Below are 25,569 nucleotides of genomic sequence, written 5' to 3' on the forward strand. Positions count from 1 at the left end.
AGCGGACATTTTCAAAGCCTGAAATTTTCGTCCCATTTAAGAGATTATCTATTGTTGATAGTTTGGTTTTGTTGGAGAATTTTCAATGTTGGGAAACTATAATTGTTGGCTAAAACTTTTTCAACACCTTTGTCGAAGATATCAATTCAGTGGAAGTGGACATTTTCAAAACTTCTTTATAATTTGAATTTTTACCCCATCCGAGAGATTGTCTACAGTTGATATTTTGGTTTTGTTAAATAATCAATTAGAGTATATTTCAGTGTAGATTGAGTTCTGAAAAATTAGATATGATGAGTAGCCTCGGCTTTGATACCCAGGATCCAAAGCTATTAACGGAAAACAGATGCCCAGAAAAAAATTCCATTGATTGGATCATACTGCAAATATGGTATTGTCTTTCACAAATCAGCGGAAAAACGAAGAATTATAAGCCTCTAGTCGTTTCGCTTTTCACCTTTCACAACTCCAATCTTTTTATCCATTTAGAACAAATCTCTGATTAGGTTAGTTCCTTGTACATCTTGTAAAAACTTGGCCAATTCTCTATCCCCATGAGACTTCAGTTAACTAAAATCAATTTGATTGTCATGTTTTCATCAAGGATAACGCCGGATTGGCGTGTTTGTTCGACCATTCGATACATGTTTTAATACACCTTTTAACTTTCCGTGTGACGGTCGGTTATTTCAATGTATTTTTTACGTTAATTGTGAGTGTTTTAGAGTCGTAAAGTCTGATTTACGAAGTTTTTGTGCAGTTACCCATATTGATTTACGAGCCATTATTGGATTAGAGAGTCGAAAAACATTTAAAATCTCGTCATCACCTTTCACTTGAGCGCCGAATTTGGACAAATAAACCATTCACCCTGAAACTGTAGCAGCTATTTCAGGTCGAGAACGATCAGACGTAGGCTGTTGTATTGATAAAAGCAATCTGTAAAGGGCTTTGTAATTTACACAATTAAGAAAATAGATTTTTTAATATTAGCTACGTAGAAGAAACTCAAAAAATAACTAACTGGGAGAATCCATTCTTTGGTGATAGATAAATATGACAGGTAGGTATAGTGAAAGGGAGTAGAAACTTATTTGTAAAATAAAATGACATGAGATTGAATGTCTCAGTCCTTCACGTTTAAGAGGAGCTTTTGCTCCTGCTCCTCTCGACGTACGTCGGCTTTTCTTCGAAGGAATCATTAAAGACTCCTGCAAATTAGCTAAATCGCTCTCCTAAATATTGAGATTAATAAACTACTTTCAGTTTTTGTTTACTTTTAAACTGCATATATTCAAGGTATCAGGAGCTTTTTATGGCTCCCGCACAATTTTATAAACATGAAGGACTGTTGACTGTTGCATACCAATGATTACATATTGGTGGACCTCCGTTGTTTTTGTTTTTTTTAATCCTATCCCGACAACTAGGCCTTAGCTGAAAAATCATTAGGAATTTTCTTGGCCAACACCATGGGCAAACTAGAGACATCCTGGTTAATTGGTGAACAATTTGGGGACACAAAAAATATTCTTCTATTCCCATCATTTATATTCCTAGAAGGAGATGCTATACAATGGAAGTATGCCCCTTGAGCAATCCATGTGAAAATAGATACAATTTTATTTTAGACACTTTCCTTATTATCACAAAACAAAAAAGGTTTCTGATCAAATTTCTATAAATAGTGTTGCAAGAGCATTGTTTAGAATTTCAGTTCAGAAAAAAAAATTGGTTTGCTCTGGATTGAAAATCTAAAATAAACATGAAAAGCAACAAGTTTAAAAAAGAATTGATTTGTAATAAGTTGACACAATGTGTCCTAGTAATAGAATTACCTCTAGGCGATGTTTTATCGTGTAGCGTAATATATCTATAGCTTGTTCTATTAATGCTACCACTGAACTCCAGTTCTAAATCTCCTTCAATTACTAAACTATAGAAATCTATAACTTCTTCGGGCCTTTATTATTTGTCAATTATATTTAAATGTGACTGGTTACTTTTTTTTTTTTTTTTAAGGGGGTTGGCGAGTGGGGGGGGTAGTATTGTGCATGGTTATTGTGCTGTTAGTGCACAAGGCATGATATGCTTAGGCCTTTTAACCTGTTCAATATTCAGATAGAAACAAAATCTAATGCCATGGATGCAAGTCATGGGTTCGATTATGGTCACCTACCTAACCACATGGTGTTTTGTCAGCATTCATATTTAGAATTCGTTCTTTACGATTTAACAACCTGGAAAATTTAGCAATTGGCCAATTATTCTTATCCTTTATTAGTGTTACGATTGCATGACATAATGACATCAGTTTTTCAGCTGGCGCCATCTTTACTTGTATATTTACGTGTCATTAGACAATAAATTAGCGTGTTAACAGTAAATAGAATAAATACAAGCCATGCTTATCTTTTAATTTGATAGATAATCAATATTACCAATCTTTAATCAGAGTTATTTCTGTCAAAAGATTTTAAAATTTTATCATCTCGTCGAGCAGAAGAGTGGCTTGGTGCTTCTTTTTCATTAGTTTTTCTTCTCTGATGTGCTACAAAGTTTTCATTTGCAAAAGGCCGTACTTTTAGTTATGTTGCATGCTCTGGTAATAGCCTGACATCGTTGGTTTTCTATGGTTCCTCCATTTTTCTCATGCTAATAAAGACCCCAACAGACAAACGAATTATGGAAATAAATTGTACCATGTGTTAATCCCAAAATGACCTAGCTTGTGTTGAGTGGACATTAACATCTCTCTCTCTCTCTCTCTCTCTCTCTCTCTCGAATCCCCGGTTGTAGGTGACAAGGAGTAGGGTCGCCTGTCCAACCTCGTGGGTTTTCTCCGGGTCCTCCGGTTTCCTCCCACTGCTAAAGACTCATACGCGCAAGCGAATTATTGAAATAAAATTAAAACCATATGTTAGTCCCGAAATGACCTAGTTTGTGTTGAGTGGACGTTTAACCCCATTTTTCTCTCTCTCTCTCTCTCTCTTTCAAATTCCCATTCCATAGAGCTGTGCTATTCATTCTATATACAGTAGTTGCCATTGCTTCTCTCTTACTTCTAACTGCAGTCTAATAAAAGAAAAGAACCTGCTGCTGCCTTCACATATTGCAGTCTATTAATTAAGTTTATTCAGTATTAACGAGCAGCCGATGTGTACATTAACAAGTAGTACGACCATTCTGCTATTTCAACAACCCGTGGTATGCTAGTTAGTCAATATCCTACAACAAGTGTTCACACGTAAATTACCGTCCAAATGGTCAACATTTGAGTATTAGAATAGACATAACTGACTGACCACCCATATTGACCGACCATTACTTTAGTCTTTATAGACCCTTTATAATCGTTAGCACAATCCGATGTCCAGCACACTCAGAGTTTCTGGCTTTGATGCTCATTGAGAAGATTTTATTTTTGTTATTAATCTTGTATTGCTCTTAGGCATGGACCTCATTTATAATTTAAAACAGACTGACATATGTGTAGATTTAAACAATTTTTTTTAGGGAGATTAAGAAATTTATAAAAACTAAGCGGGAGTATTTGTTTTGATAAATTTTCAAATAATATATTATAAAAGATTCTGAAATCAGATGTGTTTTAGACAGGGTATCATGTATGGAGTGGAGGTGGGTAGGGCATGGACCTCATTCATAAATATGACTGATGAAGGTTTAGACTCAAATTACAATTTTTTTTTTGCATATTAAGACATTCATAAAAACTAAGCGGGAATATTATTTTTAATAAATTTTCAAATGATATTATAAAGGGGTCTGAAATCGGATGTGTATTAGGCGGAGTATAGAGTGGATTTTGTAATCGCCACAGCAACCCAACAATAACTTCTCCAAGGTGGCTCAGTGAATATGGTGCTTGCTCACTAACCAGGAGGACTTGGGTTTGATCCCAGTGTTGATACTAGAAACATTATATATGTTATTATTAAAGGATTTTATTAAATGAAATAAAAATCTAACTGGAAGTAGACAAGTTTTACCACACGCTTGATTTGAATGATAAAGATGTAGAATATGGCGAAGGATTTTATTAAATAAAATAAAAATCTAAATGGAAGTAGACAAGTATCACCACACGCTTAATTTGAATGATAAAGATGTAGAATATGGCAACAATGTTGTGTTTAATATGTATATTTACGTTAGTTGTAGTAATATATATTATATATTGTAACTGTACCTGCACGTCTACATCACGCCAGTAGTCTGTTCCATTCTTCACACATGGTATATTAACATCAAACCCCTCAAATACCTAACGGCATATTATCACATATATATTAACCTATCAACAGACATAAAGGTCAACGCCTTGATATTTCATGTTTTTTCTGGATGGGGTGCAAAAAATAAACACAAGACATTGTCTGGAAATAGTTGAGGTTAGTGATGGATATTGGGTATTAATCGTATTTAGATAAGACAAAGCAATATCTCGATTTCAACGGACCCCAGATCATAAAAACCTTGAAAATACACGAAAACGTTGACAGACGCGCATTCTAGATGCTCGCTGGTAATAATTAATCATTTTTACGGCACATGTAGTGGTGGATGAATATCGAGAGGACACGTTGATGTAATTTGGTTGATGTATTTGATATCGCAAGGGTCTAGTAATAATGTTTTAAATATGTTGATCTTTATGCTAGGATTACCCTTTTGTTTCTGTTCTTTTATCTGCGTCAGTAGATCGTGTTAGAAATAGACAGGCGTGGTTAGGCGGAGTTACGTATTAATCATACATAAACAGCATGTGGTAATTGTGTAACATCTTTGAATTGCCGTCAGGCAGGGCTAAAGGTATCAACCTTTCATATATTGGTTTTGGTTCCTTAATTAAAGATACATAATGGGAGATTAGATAAAGAGCTAGCAGTTCTCACTATAATAGTTAAAAACTAGATAATGTAAAAAAATACATGGTTGGAATCAGGGATTTTAATATTTATAAACATAAAAATTAATAATTCATTTTCAAAATGTAAAGCGGTTAACTTGACCATCAGGCCACTCCAATTTGAGAGGTTGATCTTAACGAGTGGACATTGAACCCCATCTCTCTCTCTCTCTCTGGAACCCCTACAGCTATTAGAATTTTGCTTCTTCCTTTTTTTGGGTGGATAAGTTCTAGAATGTTTATTTTGAAATTCTGAACAAAACAAAATTCGCAAGGAGTTGCTATTTATTTATCTAGGCCCCTAAAAATTAAATTGTGTTGGCCTTCATAGACATGTTCTATTAAATCTGTTTAATTGTAATTTTATGCAATCTGTATTCAAATAGCTTTTTCTTCTAGAAAGGTTTTTGTAATTCAAACAATACTTAATGAAATATTTACCAAATAAATGAAAACTTGTTCTATTGAAACAGACTTTGTTTCATGTGACAATGGTGTCTGTTAGAAGTATTGTATGTATGCAATTCATATTTACATATTGAATAATGATTCATAAAATTGTAAACAGTTGTCTGATTTCTCCTTTGATTGTAATGTATGATCATGTTTCATTGTTTTGTAACAAAGGAAGTTTTCATAGGGAGGTTTCAAGTTGTAAAACGACTAAAGGTGCAGGTTTCTCTGTGTCACTGCTTGCAGGAGCTCATGGCAAGAAAAAGTGCCGAGTTGTCTGCATCAGACAAAAAAAACCCCAGAGGTTCAGTGTATACCATTCACAAAATAATAGCAGAACCATGTACAGGACAAGAGAGCATGGCTGGGTCATCTGGATGGGACAAAAAAAATCCCATGAGGTCACATATTAGCAGTAGACAGTAGAGCTGCTATTCAGGCAAAATGTCCCTTAAGGCCCAGGGGTGTTGGATGGCCGAATGGTTAGCGTGTGCGCGCTGTATCATAAGGTCTATCATTGAGTCAACCGGCGTGGTTTCGATACACCGGTTGTACGTGACAAGGAGTAGGGTCGCCTGTCCAAGCTCATCGGTTTTCTCTGGGTCTTCCGGTTTCCTCTCACTGCTAAAGACCCCTACGCACAAGTGATTTATTGAAATAAAATTGAACCATATCTTATACCCAAAATGACCTAGTTTCTGTCGAGTGGACGTTAAACCCTGTTGCTCTCTCCCTCCCTTATGGCCTACTGCAAGGGGGATGTATTAGTCTTCATAATAGATCTGTTGGTACAGAAAAGTAAGCTGTTAAATTAACCCCATATCATTTCAGTTGTTATTATGTTAAAACCCTTTTGTTCAAGCATTATTCGAGCAGTGTACCCTGTGCGAATTACTCATTTAATTCGACATAATAATAGCAGAAGTCTTACATGTCAATGGAGATTGATTATATTAGAATGCATGAATCGGAACACTGATTCGGCAGAATGGACGTTAATATTCTATTAAAGAAATCATGTGAACTATGAAGGTAATGCTGCAATTGAATTTATCGCAACAAGATTTCTTAATCTACCAACATCAAGGGGGAAATTGACGTCAATATAACTGACAAAAAAACGACAGAAAGCAGACGAGGGCAAGATGGTTGAACTTAATTAAACGCCAAGGGAGATGTTGGCCATCAGTCTAATTTAACCAATTAAAAAGCTATGCGAGGAAATGTGAGAAATTACGTGTAATAAAAGTTATGGGAAGACAAGACGAGGGGGTTGTGTTGAATTATAAAACATACCAGTTATTGACTACATCGTCTCTGGTTAATTTCACTATAAAGAAATAAATTTAAAAGATGGTGTTTTTTTCTTTTTTTATTTGACCTGCGAAAGTTAAAAAGTTAACAAGAGATAGTAAAGATATTAGAAAGTTGATGAACAGAATTTAAGTAGTTTTAAAAGATTTTAGGAAGCAAATAAATCTGATCTATCAGGCCACACAAATTTGACATTTCATAAAAACCTATTTCAATTAAATTTTCTATTTGTTAGCAGTGTGGATTGAGGGACTGGAGAGTGAGGGGACAAATTATTTATAAATTTCGATTCCCTGGTTGTACGTGACAAGGAGTAGGGTCGCCTGTCCAACCTCGTGGGTTTTCTCCGGGTCCTCCGGTTTCCTCCCACTGCTAAAGACCCCTACGCGCAAGCGAATTATTGAAATAAAATTGAACCATATTTTCATCCCAAAATGACCTTGTTTGTGTCAAGTGGATGTTAAACCCCATTTCCCCTTCTCTTTCACTATTTAAAAATAACAATGGTTGCTTGCTCTTCTCAAAATCTTATGTTCTAATCTTTTAATTTTTGAAATTTTCAATAAAACTTACTCCACAATATACAAGTTGATTGTATCAACACCCTGAAGAAATTTAGATAGTCTGGCCAGTTATTGTCAGTGTGAATGCATCTTCTGCATAATATATGGATTTTTAATAATCATTATGTTACAGGTGCCCTTGTATATTTAAATTTGATTTATTGTATTTGTTAACAATTTACTATTAATATACAATGATTAGCATTGAATCTAAATTTGACTTATGTTATGGAATGATTTATACAGAGTCTGATTTATCCTAGGGCCAGCGCTGATACATTGAATTCTATTACATCATCCTTCAGTCAGAATCCCATGGGATGAGCATATGGTTACATGGTTATCAGAGCTTGTTCAACTAGCATTGAAAAACACTTTGACTATACAGAGCCTGAATTAACAGGATACATTGAATTCTATTGTGTCATGCTTTAGTCAGAATTCTAAGGGATGAGCATAGGGTTAGATGGTCATCAAAGCTCGTTTGGTCATGAACGCAACATCAAATAAATAGCATTGGAAAACAATTTGAATTTTGTCATGGGTTGATCTGTACATAGCCAGAATTATCCTAAGGCCAGTGCTGATAGTCTTGTCTGAACTAGTAGCATCTATAGACGTTCTTCACTGTGATCACCCATTGCCACATCTTCTTCAATACAGAAGAGCTTATTTGTTTACCGATCAACGGTAATAAAGATAATCGTGGACAATAACCAGACAATAAAACTCGTCCCCCGTCAAAACATCATACAAATTCATCCAGCGGGTCAAGGGTCATGGAGGTCATGATCTTTATATGCTTTATGAAGGGTTCCCGATTATACAGATAAGGATTTATTGCGGATTATTCAACAATTAAAGGGGTTTTTAAACAAAGGGACTCGTACAGAGTGTAATAGTTTATAAACACCATCGTATTATTATGGTCAGTAATAAAAGTTGGGTCATCGAGACTAGTAGCCTTTATGATTTTCACTGATTATCAGTGGGGGGCTAGGTCAACCAGATCAATTATAATAGACTATACAAGATAACTACACATAAATATAAAGACAAAACAAACAACTGGGAAACAATGACACCATACAAGATAACTACACAAGGAAAGAGAGACAAAGCAAACATCTAGAAACAAAGCACATACAGCAGAGATAAGTTCTGTATGCACAGATTTATAAACAGCACACTTTTTAAACAAAACAGATTTAAGCAACACATTTAACAAAACAGATGAAAAGAAAACACATTTAACAAAACAGATGAAAACAAAACACATTTAACAAAATGTGAAAACAAAACACATTTAACAAAAACAGAATTAAAACAAAAACATATTTGTTAAAATAGATCTAAAAGAAACAAACAGCACATTTAACAAAACAGATCCAAACAAAACACACATTTAACAAAACTGATCGAAGAAACACATATTTAACAAAACAACTAAACAACACATATTTTACATAATAACTTTGATCTGGAGGTTCCTTGCCTATGTGTTGATGACCAGTCTTAAATTGTTACTAATGGATTTTTGTTTTAATTTTTCAGGAGATAATTTTAACAAGAACATCTGCTGAAGAGAAGTTAGGTTTAACATTATGTTATGGTTCATTAGAAGATGAAATAACAGATATTTTTATTAGTGAGGTAAGAAAAGTTACATACGATATCTACATTCTAGTTAACACAGATAATTGGGTGGTCGAGCGATCTTAGAACATGGTTTGGTTTCAATCTCAAGCTTGTGTGTGACAAGGATAGGAAAAGTTTGCTGAACGTTGTGGACTTTACACTGGGTCCCCTGGTTTCCTCCCACTGCTAAAGACACTTACTTGCAAGCATACTATTTAAACAAACTTTTACCATATATTAGTCCCAAAATTACATAGTTTATGTTGGGTGCATGTTACTCTCTCTCTCTCCCCCCCTCTCTCTCTCTCTCCCTCTCTCACTTATACCAAGGTTTAAGGTTCCTTATGAGCTTTTGGTTTCTTCCCTTTTATAGCCCTACAAACCATCAAATTAGTTTATTCTGAAATGAATCTGGGATACTTATTTGTACTGGATGATTGGTAATCACCCATCCATACTCTCCGACTCTTTTAATAAACCTCGCTAAAATAATACATATTGTTCTCCTTCATCCTGGTATCCCACGTCTAATTAGTGTTAAATATAGCAAGATGTATGGTCATCATAAATAAACACCTACAGTCTTAACAGGTGGGGCTAATTAATATACGCTAATTAACGTTGAAGAGTAATTGACCACACCTGGTGTGGTGATAATGAGTTTTCGTTAGCTCAGAGTTATCTCACCTTTCCCCCTCGTTAAGCCAATCGTCATAGGTAATTAGTATTTAAAACAAATCATTCTCTGTTATAACACGATAATTATTTGTCTGGATAATATCATTTTCACACCAGATTTAAAGCATAAACATAGAGGTCAGATAAATGACAATCGTTGCTGAACAACTATCTCGCATGTGAATAGCCAACTTGTTCTAATGCCAGATTTCGAATATTGCATGAATAAACGTCTATGCACCATATGGAAGATTTCAAAGTGGATGATGAAAGTCAACTGTTTGAGAGAGAGAGAGAAATAAAATGAAATGAGGTTTAACCTCCTACTGTTCTGCTCTGACAGGGCTAATGGAGATGGACATATGCCATACAGTGTGCTATGAGGGAAATTTTGCCTGGACAGCCGCGTTATGACCTACTCTTATATTGAATTCCAACTGACAAGAGATCTTTCAGGTGCACACCAATGTTTATTGTGTAAATAGGACCTTGGATGTTCGTCCCATCTGAACAATTATATGTTGTCCCTTGTCAGGGCCTCTTTCCTACACCACTGACAAGGGGGAACCACGCCAGAAAATGTGAGAGAGAAACAGAGTTTAATGTCCACTTGACACAGACTAGATCATATTGGGACTAACATATGGTATATTTATGCCAATGATTCGCTTGTGGGTAGGTGTATTTAAATAGCAGTAGGAGGAAACCAAAGGACCCATCGAAAACCTGTGAGAAGCATGGAATTGAAACCATAAAACTTGACAGACAGTAACAGATTTTTGACCACTCGTCCAACCAACATCCCTCTCAACTGTCAATAATTCTTCTCCAAAGCTTTTAGTCCAAAATTTGTAAGTTTTGAAATTTTAAACTACATTGTTCATGAGACTCGAGTGGTTGTTATTATTTCAAGAACTCACAAAGAATTAAAAATTAGAAATATAATTGGTTTGCCATTACATACTTAGATATTATTAGAACCAAAATGACCATGTGTCTTTGAAGAATGAATTTGGGGGCAGGGAATCAGGCCTGAAAAGTATGATTCTAGTTGTACCTGACAAAATGTCTGGCACCAATGTTAGACGATGGCTTTGTTATTGGAATGGGCACCACAAATCAATATTGAGATGGGTAACACAAATCGATATGGGGATAGGGAACACAAATCGATATGGGGATAGGGAACACAAATCGATATGGGGATGGGGAACACCAATTGTTATTGGGATGGGGAACACAAATCGTTAGTGGACTGGGGAACACAAGTCGTTACTTGGATTGGAGACACAAATCGCTATTTAGATGGGGGACACAAATCATTATTTGGATAGGGGACACAAATCATTATTTGGATGGGGAACACAAATCATTATTTGGATGGGGAACACAAATCGTTATTTGGATGGGGAACACAAATCGTTATTTGGATGGGGAACATAAATCGTTATTTGGATGGGGAACATAAATTGTTATGGGGATCACAAGTCATTATGGGCATGGGGAACATAAATTTTTATGGGGATCACAAGTCATTATGGGGATGGGGATGACAAGTCATTATGGGGATGGGGATGACAAGTCGTTATGGGGATGGGGAACACAAGTCGTTATGGGGATGGGGATCACAAGTCGTTATTGGGGATGGGGATCACAAGTCGTTATTGGGATGGGGAACACAATGCTATTTTGAGCTTTGTGCTGAACGTGCATTTAAATATCAATAAAAACAATGATAAAAGACAAATCTGTGTCAGACAAAATGTCAGACACCAGAGGAATTGTTCCTGACAAAGTCTGAATTTGTGTCTGACAGGTGCCCTATTTCCAGGCTTTTCCCGGGGATAATATACCCAATTTTAATCTCTCATACAGATGGATATAAAAAAGTATTATTATTAATTTGTCATCCATGATATCAGGCTATCTGGTTATAGAATCTTTGTCTTTGATGTCGTAAAAATATGGAGCAGAAGATCAAAACCCTCGATGACCTTGCTAGATTATTTAAATGGGTTTATTTTCCACCGAAAAAATATTCCACGGCTTTTTAACACAATATTCATTATTCTTCTTAATTCACAGACGCACCATTTTTCATAAACTTTCACACTTTGAAAGTTAAACACATGTTCACCATGAAAAAGATGTTAAAATTAAACAAAAAAAGTGTCAAGTGGGCTTTGAAAATTGAAACTAGAGAGGAAAGATGAAGTGATAAAGTTTTTGTAGGAGTAAAAATGGAACATATTTGAAATTTGTTTAATTATTTTCTCTAATGGAGAACAACTCCATAACCTTTGATAACATCAAAACTAAGACATTTCAAAGACAAAAAAATGTTTCTGAATAATAGGAAAGTTTATTTTTTGTGACTTGGAAGTTTTTTTATTTTCGTAATATAACAAGTTGTTGCAATCTGTGAATGTGTTTTGACATTGGATGTCTTCTTCAATTTGAAATAATGTTGATATCCCACTATAAACACTATGATATGTCATTCATGCTGCCATATAATATAATCTAGTTTTAAAATGATGGCGCTTTTAACCTGGGAGAAGAGAGTTGATATGGACTATAAGCAAACTGACATTCTGATGGCCATGCATTTTGAAAATGAAAATTTTCACATAAAGTGATAAAATGCTTGCACATAGTGGTCTTTAGCAGTGGGAGGAAACGGGAGGACCCAGGGAAAACCCATGAGACTGGAGAGGCGACCCTACTCCTTGTCACGTACAACCAGGGAATCGAAACCACGCCAGTTGACTCAATGATAGACCTAATGATACAGCGCACACATGCTAACCATTCGGCCATCCAACCCCCGACTTTACCATCTGAACAGAGTATGCTTTCTTGTTCTGGAACAATTTTGTACATTCAAAATGCAAGTGGCTTTTATTCATTCTTTTGAAACATTGATTGGACATTCAGTAGTCTTTCATACCCGCCCTGTAATACTTCTGTATTTTCTATCAAAGACAGAATTAAAAATAATTTGCAAAAAAACATTAACCTTCAGAATTTTTTTCTAAAATGATTGAATTGTTTAAGTTAGAACGATTGCCCCTTATGCTCGCGAGGGCAATAATGATATTTTAAAGGCTTCATGATTATTCCACTAGGAGTCCAACTCAACTGTTTATCAGCTCCTGTGCCAAAAAATATTGCATTTAATACGAATGACTCATTTGAAGAGCCGAGTCTGAGGATTAAATAAATTGTAAAGTTTGTTGATATCATCCCTGTTACATGAATGTTACGATCAATGATCTTGGTATTTTTTGTAGATTTCGTTACAAGTTTGCATCTGAGTTGAGCACATTTGTTAACTAAATTTTTAGATTATAAGGTTCGTTGAATATGATCAACGTTAAGAGAGTTGTTAAATTCGTATCCATGGGTTCGACGTCTTTGTCGTTTCATGTTTTATTCTTAAAGTAGAAATATTAATTGATAAAAAACAATCACATCCAGTCTGCAAAGTAGTGTTTGTGAAATAGTTTTATTTAATGACCACTTCCACCAGACAATAACATGTTATATTTACATAGTGATATTATTTATAATGTGATTAGCGAAAAAGAAATAAAGGGATTATTAAATATTTATTAATTTATACAACCTACAACATCCAATCTTTAAAGAAGCGAGAGAGAGAGAGAAATGGGGTTTAACATCCACTCGACACAAACTAGGTCATTTCGGGACTAAAATATGGTTTAATTTTATTTCAATAATTCACTTGCGCGTAGGGGTCTTTAGCAGTGGAAGGAAACTGGAGGACTCGGAGAAAACCGACGAGGTTGGAACTTTAAAGAAGCAGCATTGTTACTAATTTATAAAAAAACAACCATGTCCAGTCTTTGCATGGAGTTAAAACATATAATTATTGTCATCAATATTATATTATTGTGAAAGTGTGTTTTAAACATAATGGATCAAAGTCAAGGATGACAACAGATATTTAAGACTAGACTACAATGCGTGTAAGAAAAACTTATGACAGAGTCCAAAATATTATTCAACTTAGTCAGAGGTCCCCTTAAATTCTAAAGCTCTAGGCTTCAGCCTACTAAGCCTATAGATATTCTGGCACTGGTGTCAGAACTTGTTTCTTGAATCGTGAGACATGTTCGTTCTAAGTTCTGTATGTTGACCACATGACTAATGTCCTGCACCTGCACAGAAAAATATCGAGCAGAAACAATTTGAAAAATAAATGGATATGAACGTGGATATTTTACGGTAGTGGTAAAGAGGGAAATGCAATGATTTTGGTTTTTTTCTAATTATAGAATACACCATTAACTACGATGACCTGAAAACCATTACAGAAACAAAAGCATGAAACTGTTAATTTTTTAGCGTCTTCATTAGTCGTCCTCATCGTCATACATCGTAACTCTTTAACTTCGTTACTATATTTAGCAACAGTTTTCCATGGAAATATTTTCTGGTCGTAAATCATAACGTTAATCTAATCAGCCGCGTAAATTTATGAGAAAAAGAACAAATTTCAAATTACTTTATCGAAAAATTGTGCAGTGTTATCAAGCGTTTCTCATTTTTTCAGAATTAATCAAAATGTAATGAAACAATGTTCTAGCTTGTTTTAGCATTGCAACGGTTACCATCCATCAGATAGGAAGGGGAGATTACTGTGTCAGAATTGATCCAAACGACAAAATTTACGAGATCGTTATGACCCTAAAGATATAAAAACAAAATAGAGTAATTATCGTTTATTGATTTCCATAGCAACGCAGCAAAATGGCAGATATGAAAAAAAAGATGATGGGTGATAATTTTAGGGTGATAAATTAATATTGTCAAAAAATGCGAAAAATCGAAATGTTCTGTGTATTGGTGGTGAAAGGTTATTTGTCAGTGCTGTCTATGACATGTCACTTTGACCTGACAGTGTGCCACCACCTGTTATTATATGCTAATGATGATATGTCTTGATAATCATGTCTATGTTATTATTTAGCTCATCTATGGTCATGATAATCCGGTCTATGTTAATATTTTTTTTCCATTTAAACGTTTAACGAAGGTATGGCAGACATTGTCCGTTCCACTTTAAATGTCATTTATTGAATTGTTATATAAATGACGTTAAAATTATAGATACGGCTAGAATAACAAGAATTTTTGATAACTACAAAATAACTAAAATAAAAAATCATTGTTAGGCTATATAATCCGCCCAAAATTGTCCAAACAGGGTAGGAGGGTGGTGGTGTTGGTCGAGTGGTTTCAATTCTCCGCTTGTATGTGATAGGAGTAGGGTCACTTGTCCAACCTCGTGGGTTTCCTTCAGTCTCCAGGTTTTCTCACACTGCTAAAGACCCCATATGATATTAAACCATATGTTAGTCCTGAAATCAACAAATTTGTCGAGTAGATGTTAAACCTAATTTTGCTCTCGCTCTCTCACTTTTTCTCTCTCTCTCTCTCTCTCTCTCTCTCTCTCTCTGCCAAACAGGGACCAGTCTGAGATGTAATCACAGTCTGGGATATATGGCCCAACAGTTTTCTTGAATCTTGTCATATCTATCCCCCTCATTTGTAACGTCATTATTGAATCGTGTAACTCTATACACAAGACCGTGATTCAAAAGTTATCGTTAACTCTTAATATTCTCTTTTATTGTATATCTGTATCGTATCACTTCTGATGAAGGGATTCACGCCTGCTGAAGATTAAACGTAGCCTAGCTAGTATCGATCATGTGACTAATATAGTCCCGCGGGAAGTGGGTAAGAATATTGACAAGTAATTTGTAGTGATAGGTCTGTTTTTACCCTGGGGCGGAAGAATACGATATGAAGGCTAATCTGGTCTGACATTGATTATAGTTAGTATGAATCAACAGCAGTAATTCAAGTCTTATTACAAAATGAATACACAATTTAATAGCATTTCTTAAACCTGTTTATTCTTTATCTCTAAGACCCAAATTGATCAAGATTTTGTCGACAATTTCCGGAACAAAGAGTGATGTTAATTTTCATGATCAGAACATGACAGGCAATGAATTAACCAGAAATATTGAATTTAAAATTTAACAATATCTCTATAGACGATATAAACATTTAGCCAGCATCTCATAATAAACTTATTTTTAATTAGAACAAATCTGAAGTCAGGAGATTGGATTAAGCCATAAAATTCATATATTGTCTGAAAAATGCAACATAATGATCAGCAACTGTAAAAAGAATATCCAAAGCAAGGAATCTGGAACTTTTAAAGTTTGGCCATTATCAACAACTGTAAAAAGAATATATAAAGCAAGGAATCTGGAACTTTTAAAAGTTTTGCCATCCAATCACCTTGGTGGTATAAGGATGACCCAAGTCAAGTATTGACACCACATTTACATCCTTCATTTCTGGTGGTGACAAACTAAAACTTTTATCGCTAATGTGAATATTGAAAGTAAATAAATGTCTAATAGCTTTGCCATATGTAATAAATGTACGAACAGTCAAACATCTGACTCTTTTGCAAATTTGATAAAAAAAAAATGTTTAGAATACGTAACATATAATATCATATTCATTCTAAACTCCAGATTTTACGCAAGAAATGATAATAAATAGTCGCACATGGCGAACATGCCTTCCTCTAAAAACACTCTAGATGGTTTACAAAATAATCCTAAGCTTGTGTTCTATTTAATGCCTAGAGATCATATCCCAATGCAGCTCTTTGTTCATGTAAGGTTTAACTTTCAACAGCCAAATTCTCTTGCATACATGCACAAATCTGAGCTGTCGACATTAACAAATAACGTGGTTTTTCGTATCTATGAGAAGTACGATAAGCTGTATTTTAGTGTTAAAAAAGACAAGTTATGTAAGAAAACCTGATAAGAAAAGGATGAGGAAGGCAGAATTCATTCCTGAGGTTTTATGTATATGACTATATGAATGTACATGTACTCATGTTTGTAGCAGATAATTTCTCCAGCTCAGAATAGAAATACAAAATTAGACTACACAATAAGAGCAGTTCTATATCTGTCAGGCCATTGTCTTGGGAAGCCTATTGTTCAGTAAAATGAAAAGAAACATAGTAAAGATCTTAAGAAATTGTATTATAATTGTTCTGTATAATAGGCCGATAGAATTTACAAACACCCACACTTCTCAGGTGCATTCTTGAAGAAAATTTTCCACAAGTTGAAAAGTGCACAAATGTTGTGTCAGTTTAAACAAATTAAAGAGAGAGAGAGGAATGGGGATTAACTTCCACTCAACACAAACTAGGTCATTTCAGGACTAACATATGGGACAATTTCATTTCAATAATTCACTTGTCAAAAGGGTCGTGATCAGTGGGAGGAAAACAGAGGTCCCAAATTACCTCCCACGAGGTTAGGCAAGCAAACATGCTCCTTAACAGTTGGAATTCAAAATAAGAGTATGCGTCGAAATGTTGAATTCTAGTCAAAATTTCCCTCATAGCAAACTACATGGTGGATACCCGTCTTCATTAGGATGACAGGTGCAGAAAAAAGGTCTTTCAATATTTTATGTATTTCTATTGTCTTGTTTGTATTGTATATATTTTATTATACAGTTCTCCTTCACCTAATAGATTAGAAACGAATAAAAAGTTGTTTTTTTTAATGTATAATTTCAGGTTGATCCATGTAGTATAGCTGGTAACGACGGTCGAATACGAGAAGGAGATCAACTTCTACAGATTAATAACGTTGATGTCCACAGTCGTGATCAAGCTATTAAACTATTTTCTGAACAACATGCAGATATCTCCTTAATTGTAGCTAGACCTCATTTACAGGTAATTATGATCCTTTCATCATAACCGTTGAACTTGTCCTTAATCACTGAAATAGAATGGTTTATTAAATCTCTGATAGTTATTTGACGAATTTTGAATCCCTTTTAAACTACGATATAGTAAAAGTTGAATCTATAAAATGGGGTTTAACGTCCACTTGACACAAAATAGGTCATTTTGGGTTTGATTTTATTTCAATAATTCGCTTGCGTGTAAGGGTCATTAGCAGTGGGAGAAAACCCTTGAGGTTGGACAGGGGACCCTACTCCTTGTCACATACAACCGGGCAATCGAAACCACGCCAGTTGACTCAATGACAGGCCTTATGATACAGCGCGCACATGCTAACCATTAAACCATCCAATCTCCCCTCTATAAAAGATCCCCTGTCAGTTGACATTCGATGTAAGAGTAAGCCGTAGTGCCGCTATCCGGGCCAAAATTTAGCTCATAGCACACTGTATGGCTTATGCCCGTCTTTATTAGCACATTCGGAGCAGAACAATAGGATGTTAAACCCCATCTCATTTTTTTCATTTCAATCCGGTTGAATCCGAGCCAGGAGATTATCTACGGTTCTCATAGCTTACGAGCACAGGTAACCTTATTACCTGTTAAAAAACAAGTATACCGTTATACTAGAAGGGATAAAAACAAAAGATGTTTGCTCTTTATTATCAGTGAAATAGGTGTGTCAGGAACTTTTTCTAGCTTAGATTACAATTTTGTGGTTATAATGTGATCTTTAAGTATACTAAAGTGAGGGTTGTTTATTCCCAGAAGCTACATGTGTACTAAGGCAAAAATACAAATATTGCTGCCTCAGGACATCATCTATTTCTGGCTTCCTAGATCTTTCTATGACGACCTTGATCATGGGTAGCTTTGAACTTTCAGACAATTTACACCCTCTGTTAATCATGAGGTCAAATCAGGTGAAAGACCAGTCGATTGAGTCTTGATTGATTTACCAGATGTTCGCTTCATGTGCGTTCGTTCATTTGTATCCTGTACGTGCATTACGGTGAAAAGACTCGATAATCCTATCTATATACCAAGGGGAATAACTGCCAAGTAGATAATTACCAAACGCCAAAGTAAAACATGTAATAAATACTCTTTTTGAAGTTTTTATTGCCATTTTATCAAGTTAAATAAATTCAGTTGGCAGCCGATCAGAGATGTGTGTAGATATTACATATCAAAGTACCGAAATACCTGTAGATGTACATATTTCAGGTTATGTAACAGATTTAATTACGAGAGCTCGTTTGATGTGAATCTAATTAAATAAATTTCGTTTTATTTCATTGACGTAACATGAAAGGTTTATTTCACCTTACAAATGAACCACCGATAAGTTCTAAATGATATATTCTGTTTGAAAGTATATTATTAAGTGTATTGCGCAGTTTGATATAAGAATGGATGAACACAAGTCCCAACTCCATTGGGGGGGGAATGGTCTTAAATGCACCATTTAGATCATAAGGTCTGTCATTGAATGGGGGGTTGGCTGGCCGAATGGTTAGCGCCAATCTGTTTCACAGAGATTTTCTAATATCTCTGTAACAGATGACTGTTTCGACACGTGACGTAACATCACACGGCATCAATCATTGGCTCAATAACGCGTGGATTGTTTACATAAGACGTTACTGATTCGGGCTAAATGTGAATTTTACTTATTTTAATACCCATTTACACTAAATAGGAAATGATTTTTGCCTATAAATAATTAAAACGTCTTTATTTATTTTTCTTATAAATGAAAAAAATGTTTTAGAATTTAATTTGACAGAAGAAAAAAGTTAATATTTGGGACTCATTAAGTCGCATCGATGTCATCCTTATCAGTGATTGTAGCGGCCTAGTGAAAATTCACTGCTGACCTTGTATTATAAGGTCTGTCATTGAGTAAACTGGCATGGTTTTGATTGCCCGGTTATACGTGACAAGGAGTAGGGTTGCCTGTCCAACCTTGTGGGTTTTCTCCAGGTCCTTTCGGTTAAAGACCCCTATATGCAAATGATTTATTGAAATGACTTGAACCACATGCTGGTCCCAATAACATTATATCTAATTCCCTATGATGGTTGGAGGTTACGTTAGAATCTCATGATCTTTCAAGCATCATCGTAACTTGTCAGTGTTTATTCCTCACAAGTAAAATCATGCCCAGTTGTTAGGATGGGATGGAAACCCGAGGTCAAACATGTACCTGTTTGCTTGCACTTTAAAGACCCTTCACAGCTGAAAAATTGAAGAAATGCTGTATGGGAAAAATTTTCCTCCCTAGCACTATACAAGTGACCATTGTATAAGTAAGGAGGAGCACCGATCTCTGAGGCTGGGTATAAAATGCTAAATTAAAAGTAGTGTGAATGGTCCTAGCTAAACAAAAAGAGGTGAACACCTATCTCCCAAGCTGGATATAAGATTACAAGAACATGTAGATATTATGATAAATATACATTAAGAAGACCATGCTTACATGTAGTTATAGGATAGTTGATAACCATGGCGACATTTTGTCTAGCTGGTCATATTATTCTCTACCTAATCAAACACGTTCTCACTTCATATGTCAGAATAATCCAAATATTATTTTACGGAAATACTGTTTTACTAATTATCTAGTTAGCAGAAATTCACCAAAACAAAAAGATATCGATCATGTTTTTCTTAACACGGGTTATTTTTGTCAATTTTTGACGGAGAATTGTCAGATTGTGTTCACTGTTTGGTATTGGTTGTCAGCGGGGAAGAGATTTTAACCCTAGCTACAGCTACATCTGTGTTTTCTTTCAAAATAAAGCTGCCTTCTTTTTCTTGCCTTTCGTATATTCTCTGTGATTCTGTCTCTAAGAATAGCTATAAATTGTAGACTAAGCTTTACCTGGGTTATTTGAATAATGCCCCGATACTTCACAAGTTGTGAAAAGAAATGAACGCTGTGTTTCATCACTATTCATGCTAATCACCTGCAGCAGATTGTGTTTTGCACTCAGATGGATTTACGTTACCTTGAGTCGGGTGTCTGGTAACATTCGATTATTTTGTTTAAGTCACTTTTATGTTGCTTTGTAGACTGTAATAGTAATTGCAGGAGAACCACACCACACACAACAACCAAACATTGTTGCCTAGTAACAAAATGGTGTCGCTTAGCAACACCTTTGTGAAATAATGCCAGATTCTTAATAATAATTTACACCTTTCAAAACACAATTTAATTAAGACAAATAACTTGATTTGAGATTAGCTACCATTGATGTTTTGTTTTCTTAGCTTGGATTAAGACATGAAAAATTAGTTTTTGTCATAAAAATGCAAATGGCAATCGGCGGCATTAATTCACTGAGTTTCGAAAATAATTTCAATCAAGACAAAGCAACTCATGTTTGAGAATAATTTACCTCTCCCCAAAAACCCACCTACATAGCATAGATAGATAGAAATGGGGTTTAACGTCCACTCGACACAAACTAGGTCATTTCGGGACTAACATATGATTTAATCTTTTTATTTCAATAATTCGCTTGCGCGTAGGGGTCTTTAGCAGTTGGAGGAAACCTGAGCACCCTGAGAAAACCCACGAGGTCGGACAGACGACCCTACTCCTTGTCACGTACAATCGGGGAATCGAAACCCCGCTAGTTGACTCAATGACAGACCGTATGATACAGTGCGCGCGTGCTAACCATTCGGACACCCAACCCCCCACCTACATAGCAACAACAAATCTCTAAAAACCTAAACAGCTGTAGAGTGTTAAACCTAGAAGATTTTTAATTCGAGATTATAGAGAGATCTTCAGTGGGGTTCAACTGAATAGAGAAAACGTGCAATTCACTGTTGGATAATATCCAATATTATTATTATTCTGTCTAGGGTGGTATTAATAAAAAATATATTTTCACCACATGAAAAGAACCGGAGGATTTATGATATTCCCGTCTTGCGTATGTAAACTTCAAGATGATTGGCCAATTATCTCAGAACTTTGTTTATTATAATTATGTGTAATTTCTTAACATGAAAGAACTAAATGTTGGTTGTGTAAAAATGTGGGTTATAAAAACTGTTTATGAATAGTTGTGTTAATGACTTAGAGATAAAAGAAAGCATATATAAACATTGTTTAAGATATTATAAACATTGTGTAAGTTTTATGTAAACATTGAGTTGTTATTTAACTAGTTAGAAGGATATACAAGAAATTAACTATACTTTATTTTAAGAAATTTGTAATTTGTGTAATTCAGAGAAGTTAAACTTTAGACACTGACAAACAATCAGATAAATAAAGATAATAATAATAATAAAATGGGTTTAGTGTCCTACTGTTCTGAACCAAATAGGCTAATGAAGACGGATATACACAATAAAATACTCTATTAGAGTATTTTTTCCGGGCAGCGGTTTTACCTACCCTTCTTCAAAATTCTAACCACCATGAAAGGGTTCTTTTACATGCATGCCGGGGATCACGTGGCTAAGTGGGTAAGACGCTGACTCGCTAGCCTGGAGGTCGGGTGTTCGATCCCTGCATTTGCCGAGAAAGTTCATCCAGATTTTCCGGCGTGGTTTCCCCTTGTCAGTGATGCAGGAAGGAGGGCCTGACAAGGTCAGCTGTCTAGTCGTTTTGATGGGACGAAAAACTGAGGTCCCGTGTACAAATTGGCGTGCACATAAAAGATCTCTTGGCAGTTGGAATTCGATATAAGAGTAAGCCGTAGTGCCGCTGCCTGGGCAAAATTTCCCTCATAGCACACTGTATGGCGTATGCCCGTCTTCATTAGCCCAGTTTAGGAGCAAACCCCATTTCATTTCATTTCATTTTACATGGATGCCAATCTTGATTTTCTTTCCCATCCAAATGACTAGACACTGTTCATTCCCAGGCTCTCAGTAATTTCCAAGCACTTTACAAAAAGTTTATAGTGTTCTAGCACAGATATCAAAAAAGATGAGTTTCAATATTGACTTCAAATCCAGTGATAAAAATCGATTTGAGACCATTTTGGCATGGATTAATCTGCGACAATTTGTCCAAAAAAGGCAAATGATGATGTCTGGTTACTTTACCTTCTCAGATATTGTTTTAGAGAGGAGGGGGGGGGGGGGGTGTTGAATGATAATGAAAATTGACAATTTGATGGCAAGAAAAAAAACCTGTACAGATTTTACTTCTCATAAAGTTGTTTTACCTGGACGTTTATTTTCTATCTTTTGTCATTTTTATAGTGGAGTTGATGAATGTTTTATATTTAATCATTTAACCAGCCAGAAATTCTTGTCTTACTGCTTTTAACAAAACACAACCAAAAAAAGAATTGAAAGATAAAACAAATAAAAGGTGGTTGGAAGAGATTAAAAAAAAAACAATTTTACTTGGAGATGATGCTTGATAACACATTGTTAGCTTGATTCTGGTGTTTTATTTGGGTTTTTAATCTTAACTGATTGGAACTTTTTTTTATTTTGGTGTTTTTGAATCTTAAAATGTGGTTAAAACTGTCTTTAATTTGGTTTTTGAACCATAAAATGTGGTTGAAATTGTCTTTAATGTTGTTGAAACCATCTTTACTTTGGTTTTTAAACCATAAAATGGGGTTGAAATTGTCTTTAATGTTGTTGAAACCATCTTTACTTTGGTTTTTAAATCATAAAATGGGGTTGAAACTGTCTGTAATTTGGTTTTTGAACCATCAAATGTGGTTGAAACCATCTTTACTTTAATGCCTTCTTACATTTGTGAGATTTTTATCAGGAATTATAATCAAAGTGTAATAAAACGTAACAGACCACATTTATTTTTGGAATTTGTGATTTTGGATGGGTTTATTAAATGTTTTTAAAAAAAATGATTTTAAAAACTATTTAAGTTTATGAATTGTAATTTTGTGTATTTTATAGTGTGAAGATGTATATATGGAGAATATGGTTTTAGATGATTTACATATGGATTTATTAGAAAAACATCACCATGACAACATGCAGTTTATGGCATCCATGTTAGCCAGGGTAAGCAACTTTACATCTGGTAGAAGTTTGACATACCATCGTATATTAAAAGTCCATAGTATACGCTGTTATTAGGGTAATACTGTGTTGGTATAGATTTGTAGCTCAGTTTAAAAAATCCCCCAAATCTACTGATACCTAGCATTCCTCAAACCGTTCAAGTCACAGATTGTTCGCTCCTTTGTGGGACTTAGTGTCCACTTCCAATGAGTCAGATATGGTCCTAACTCTCTTAACACTTGGGGGAGCCACAGTGGCTCAGTGTGAAGGACGTTGACTCGCTAACCTGGGGGTCCCATGTTCGATCCCTGCGCTGGCTGAGTAATTTCATCAGGATTTTTTTTGCCATTGTTCCCCCTTGTCAGTGGTGTAAGATGGAGTGATATAGTTGTTCAGATGGGACGAAAAACCGAGGACCTGTGTAGGCCTACACATTGGCATGCACATAAAAGAACCCTTGACAGTAGGAATTTTAAATAAGAGTAGGCCCGTGCGCCATTGGCCGGGCAAAATTTCCTTCATAGCACACTGCGTGATGCATGTCTGTCTTCATTAGCCCAGTCGAAACAGGACGTTAAACCCCATGTCATGGTGACTTGGATGGTTTAAGGCATTAGTTTCAGGCGGTACACCTGTTAGAGGCTTAAAAATGGTAACTTGTGTTGTGGACCTGTAGATAAATATAATTTTATGATCGATAAACATCGTTTATGAGTGTAAGAACAAAATTGTTATTTGTAATCCATGTGATGGAGACAGTAGCTATTGTATTCTCAGAACAAAGCCAGAAGATTCCAATTAATTGGTTTATTTCTGTGGTGAACCGTTTGGTATTACCATGTTGTTTAGGTAAGAAACAAAGATGGCCGAGCAAGGTGTAAACAAAACAATAACTCGCGCATCAGAAATGTCTCACAGACTTTCCATGTTGCCTTTTGTCAGTCCAAATTATTACCTTGTACGTTATTGTTGGCTCATGTCTCCAAATTAAAAGATGTTTGAGAACTTTGATGATTTCATTAAGAGGTAGTTTGAATTATTTGTCTGTTAACTTTGGAAAATATCCACCGTTTCGTATTCTCAATTTACGATAAATATCACAGACGTGTAAAAAAGATAAAAGAAATATTTGTCTGTTTGTCTAGCCACGTGTACCATATGATATATTATTATTGGCTGAAACGCAATCATTGTCTATCAGAATACTTATGTTTGATTGGTTACGAGTTTCAAAGGGTTTTTTTTATTGGCTATGCCTCAGTCAAAGTTGTATGTAATTTACGGTGATCATGTTCACATGTAGTCGCATTGGTGAATTGACTGTTGGCGGTTGTATGAAACGTACAGGTATATACTGAAGGGAAATCTGCAGCAATGTTTCTTGAATTTAAATTTTATCATCTTTAACAGATTCAAATTAAAAAAATTGCCTGAATTTCTGCGACGGCCTTGTTTGAATGTTCTGTCACCTGAATATTTGGCGGGATCCTGTGTGGATCCTCCCACTCAGCTCATTTTCCAGTGTTAATAATCTATCATAAAGTGTTGGAATTGAGTTGTAAATTACGAGAGTATGACCACTGCATATGATCCAAAATGGTAATTTGATGAAACCAAACTTGACAAATGTAACAATTTGATGATGGTAATATTTATGAATTTGTATTTTATTTTTTTATAGCGGCATCTAGATGAAGAAGGTGGAACGACAGATACAGCAACAACAGAGAACTCTTCTAATAAACAGGATAAAGATAGTGGTGTTGGTAGAACAGACGATAGTATGAAAAATGACGAGAGTTCGGAACAGGTTAGTTGACAATCAATGTTTATTTATGTTTTTTTTAGGCCTGGAAGCACTGGGTGTCTTGTTCAGTATAGTACTGGCTCACTTACCTGGAATTTCCACCCCAATTTCCCCTTGTTAGTGGAGTAGGATGGAAAAATGAAATGAAATGGAATGGGGTTTAACGTCCTACTGTTCTACTCTGACTGGGCTAATGAAGACGGGCATACGACATACAGTGTTTTTATGATGGAAATTTTGCCTGGCCAGCGGCACTATGGCCTACTCTTATATCGAATTCCAACTGAAATAAAATTGAAGCCTTTGCTTAGCTTGAGATGACCTAGTTTGTGCC

General features: G+C 35.3%; 1 protein-coding gene across 9 annotated transcripts in view; it reads left to right on the top strand.

Moving 5' to 3' along the window:
- LOC126827506 (E3 ubiquitin-protein ligase PDZRN3-B) overlaps positions 1 to 25,569 on the top strand; it is a 275,931-nt gene that overhangs the window by 246,104 nt on the left and 4,258 nt on the right. For all 9 annotated transcript variants that reach the window (XM_050556908.2, XM_050556909.2, XM_050556915.2 and 6 more), the window contains 4 exons: positions 8,815 to 8,913; positions 17,237 to 17,398; positions 23,321 to 23,428; positions 25,110 to 25,238. In XM_050556908.2, the coding sequence (XP_050412865.1) occupies positions 8,815 to 8,913; positions 17,237 to 17,398; positions 23,321 to 23,428; positions 25,110 to 25,238 (498 nt within the window). The remainder of the gene's footprint in view (positions 1 to 8,814; positions 8,914 to 17,236; positions 17,399 to 23,320; positions 23,429 to 25,109; positions 25,239 to 25,569) is intronic.

The sequence above is a fragment of the Patella vulgata genome, chromosome 7, assembly GCF_932274485.2.
Source record: "Patella vulgata chromosome 7, xgPatVulg1.2, whole genome shotgun sequence".
Classification (NCBI taxonomy): Eukaryota; Metazoa; Mollusca; class Gastropoda; family Patellidae; genus Patella; species Patella vulgata.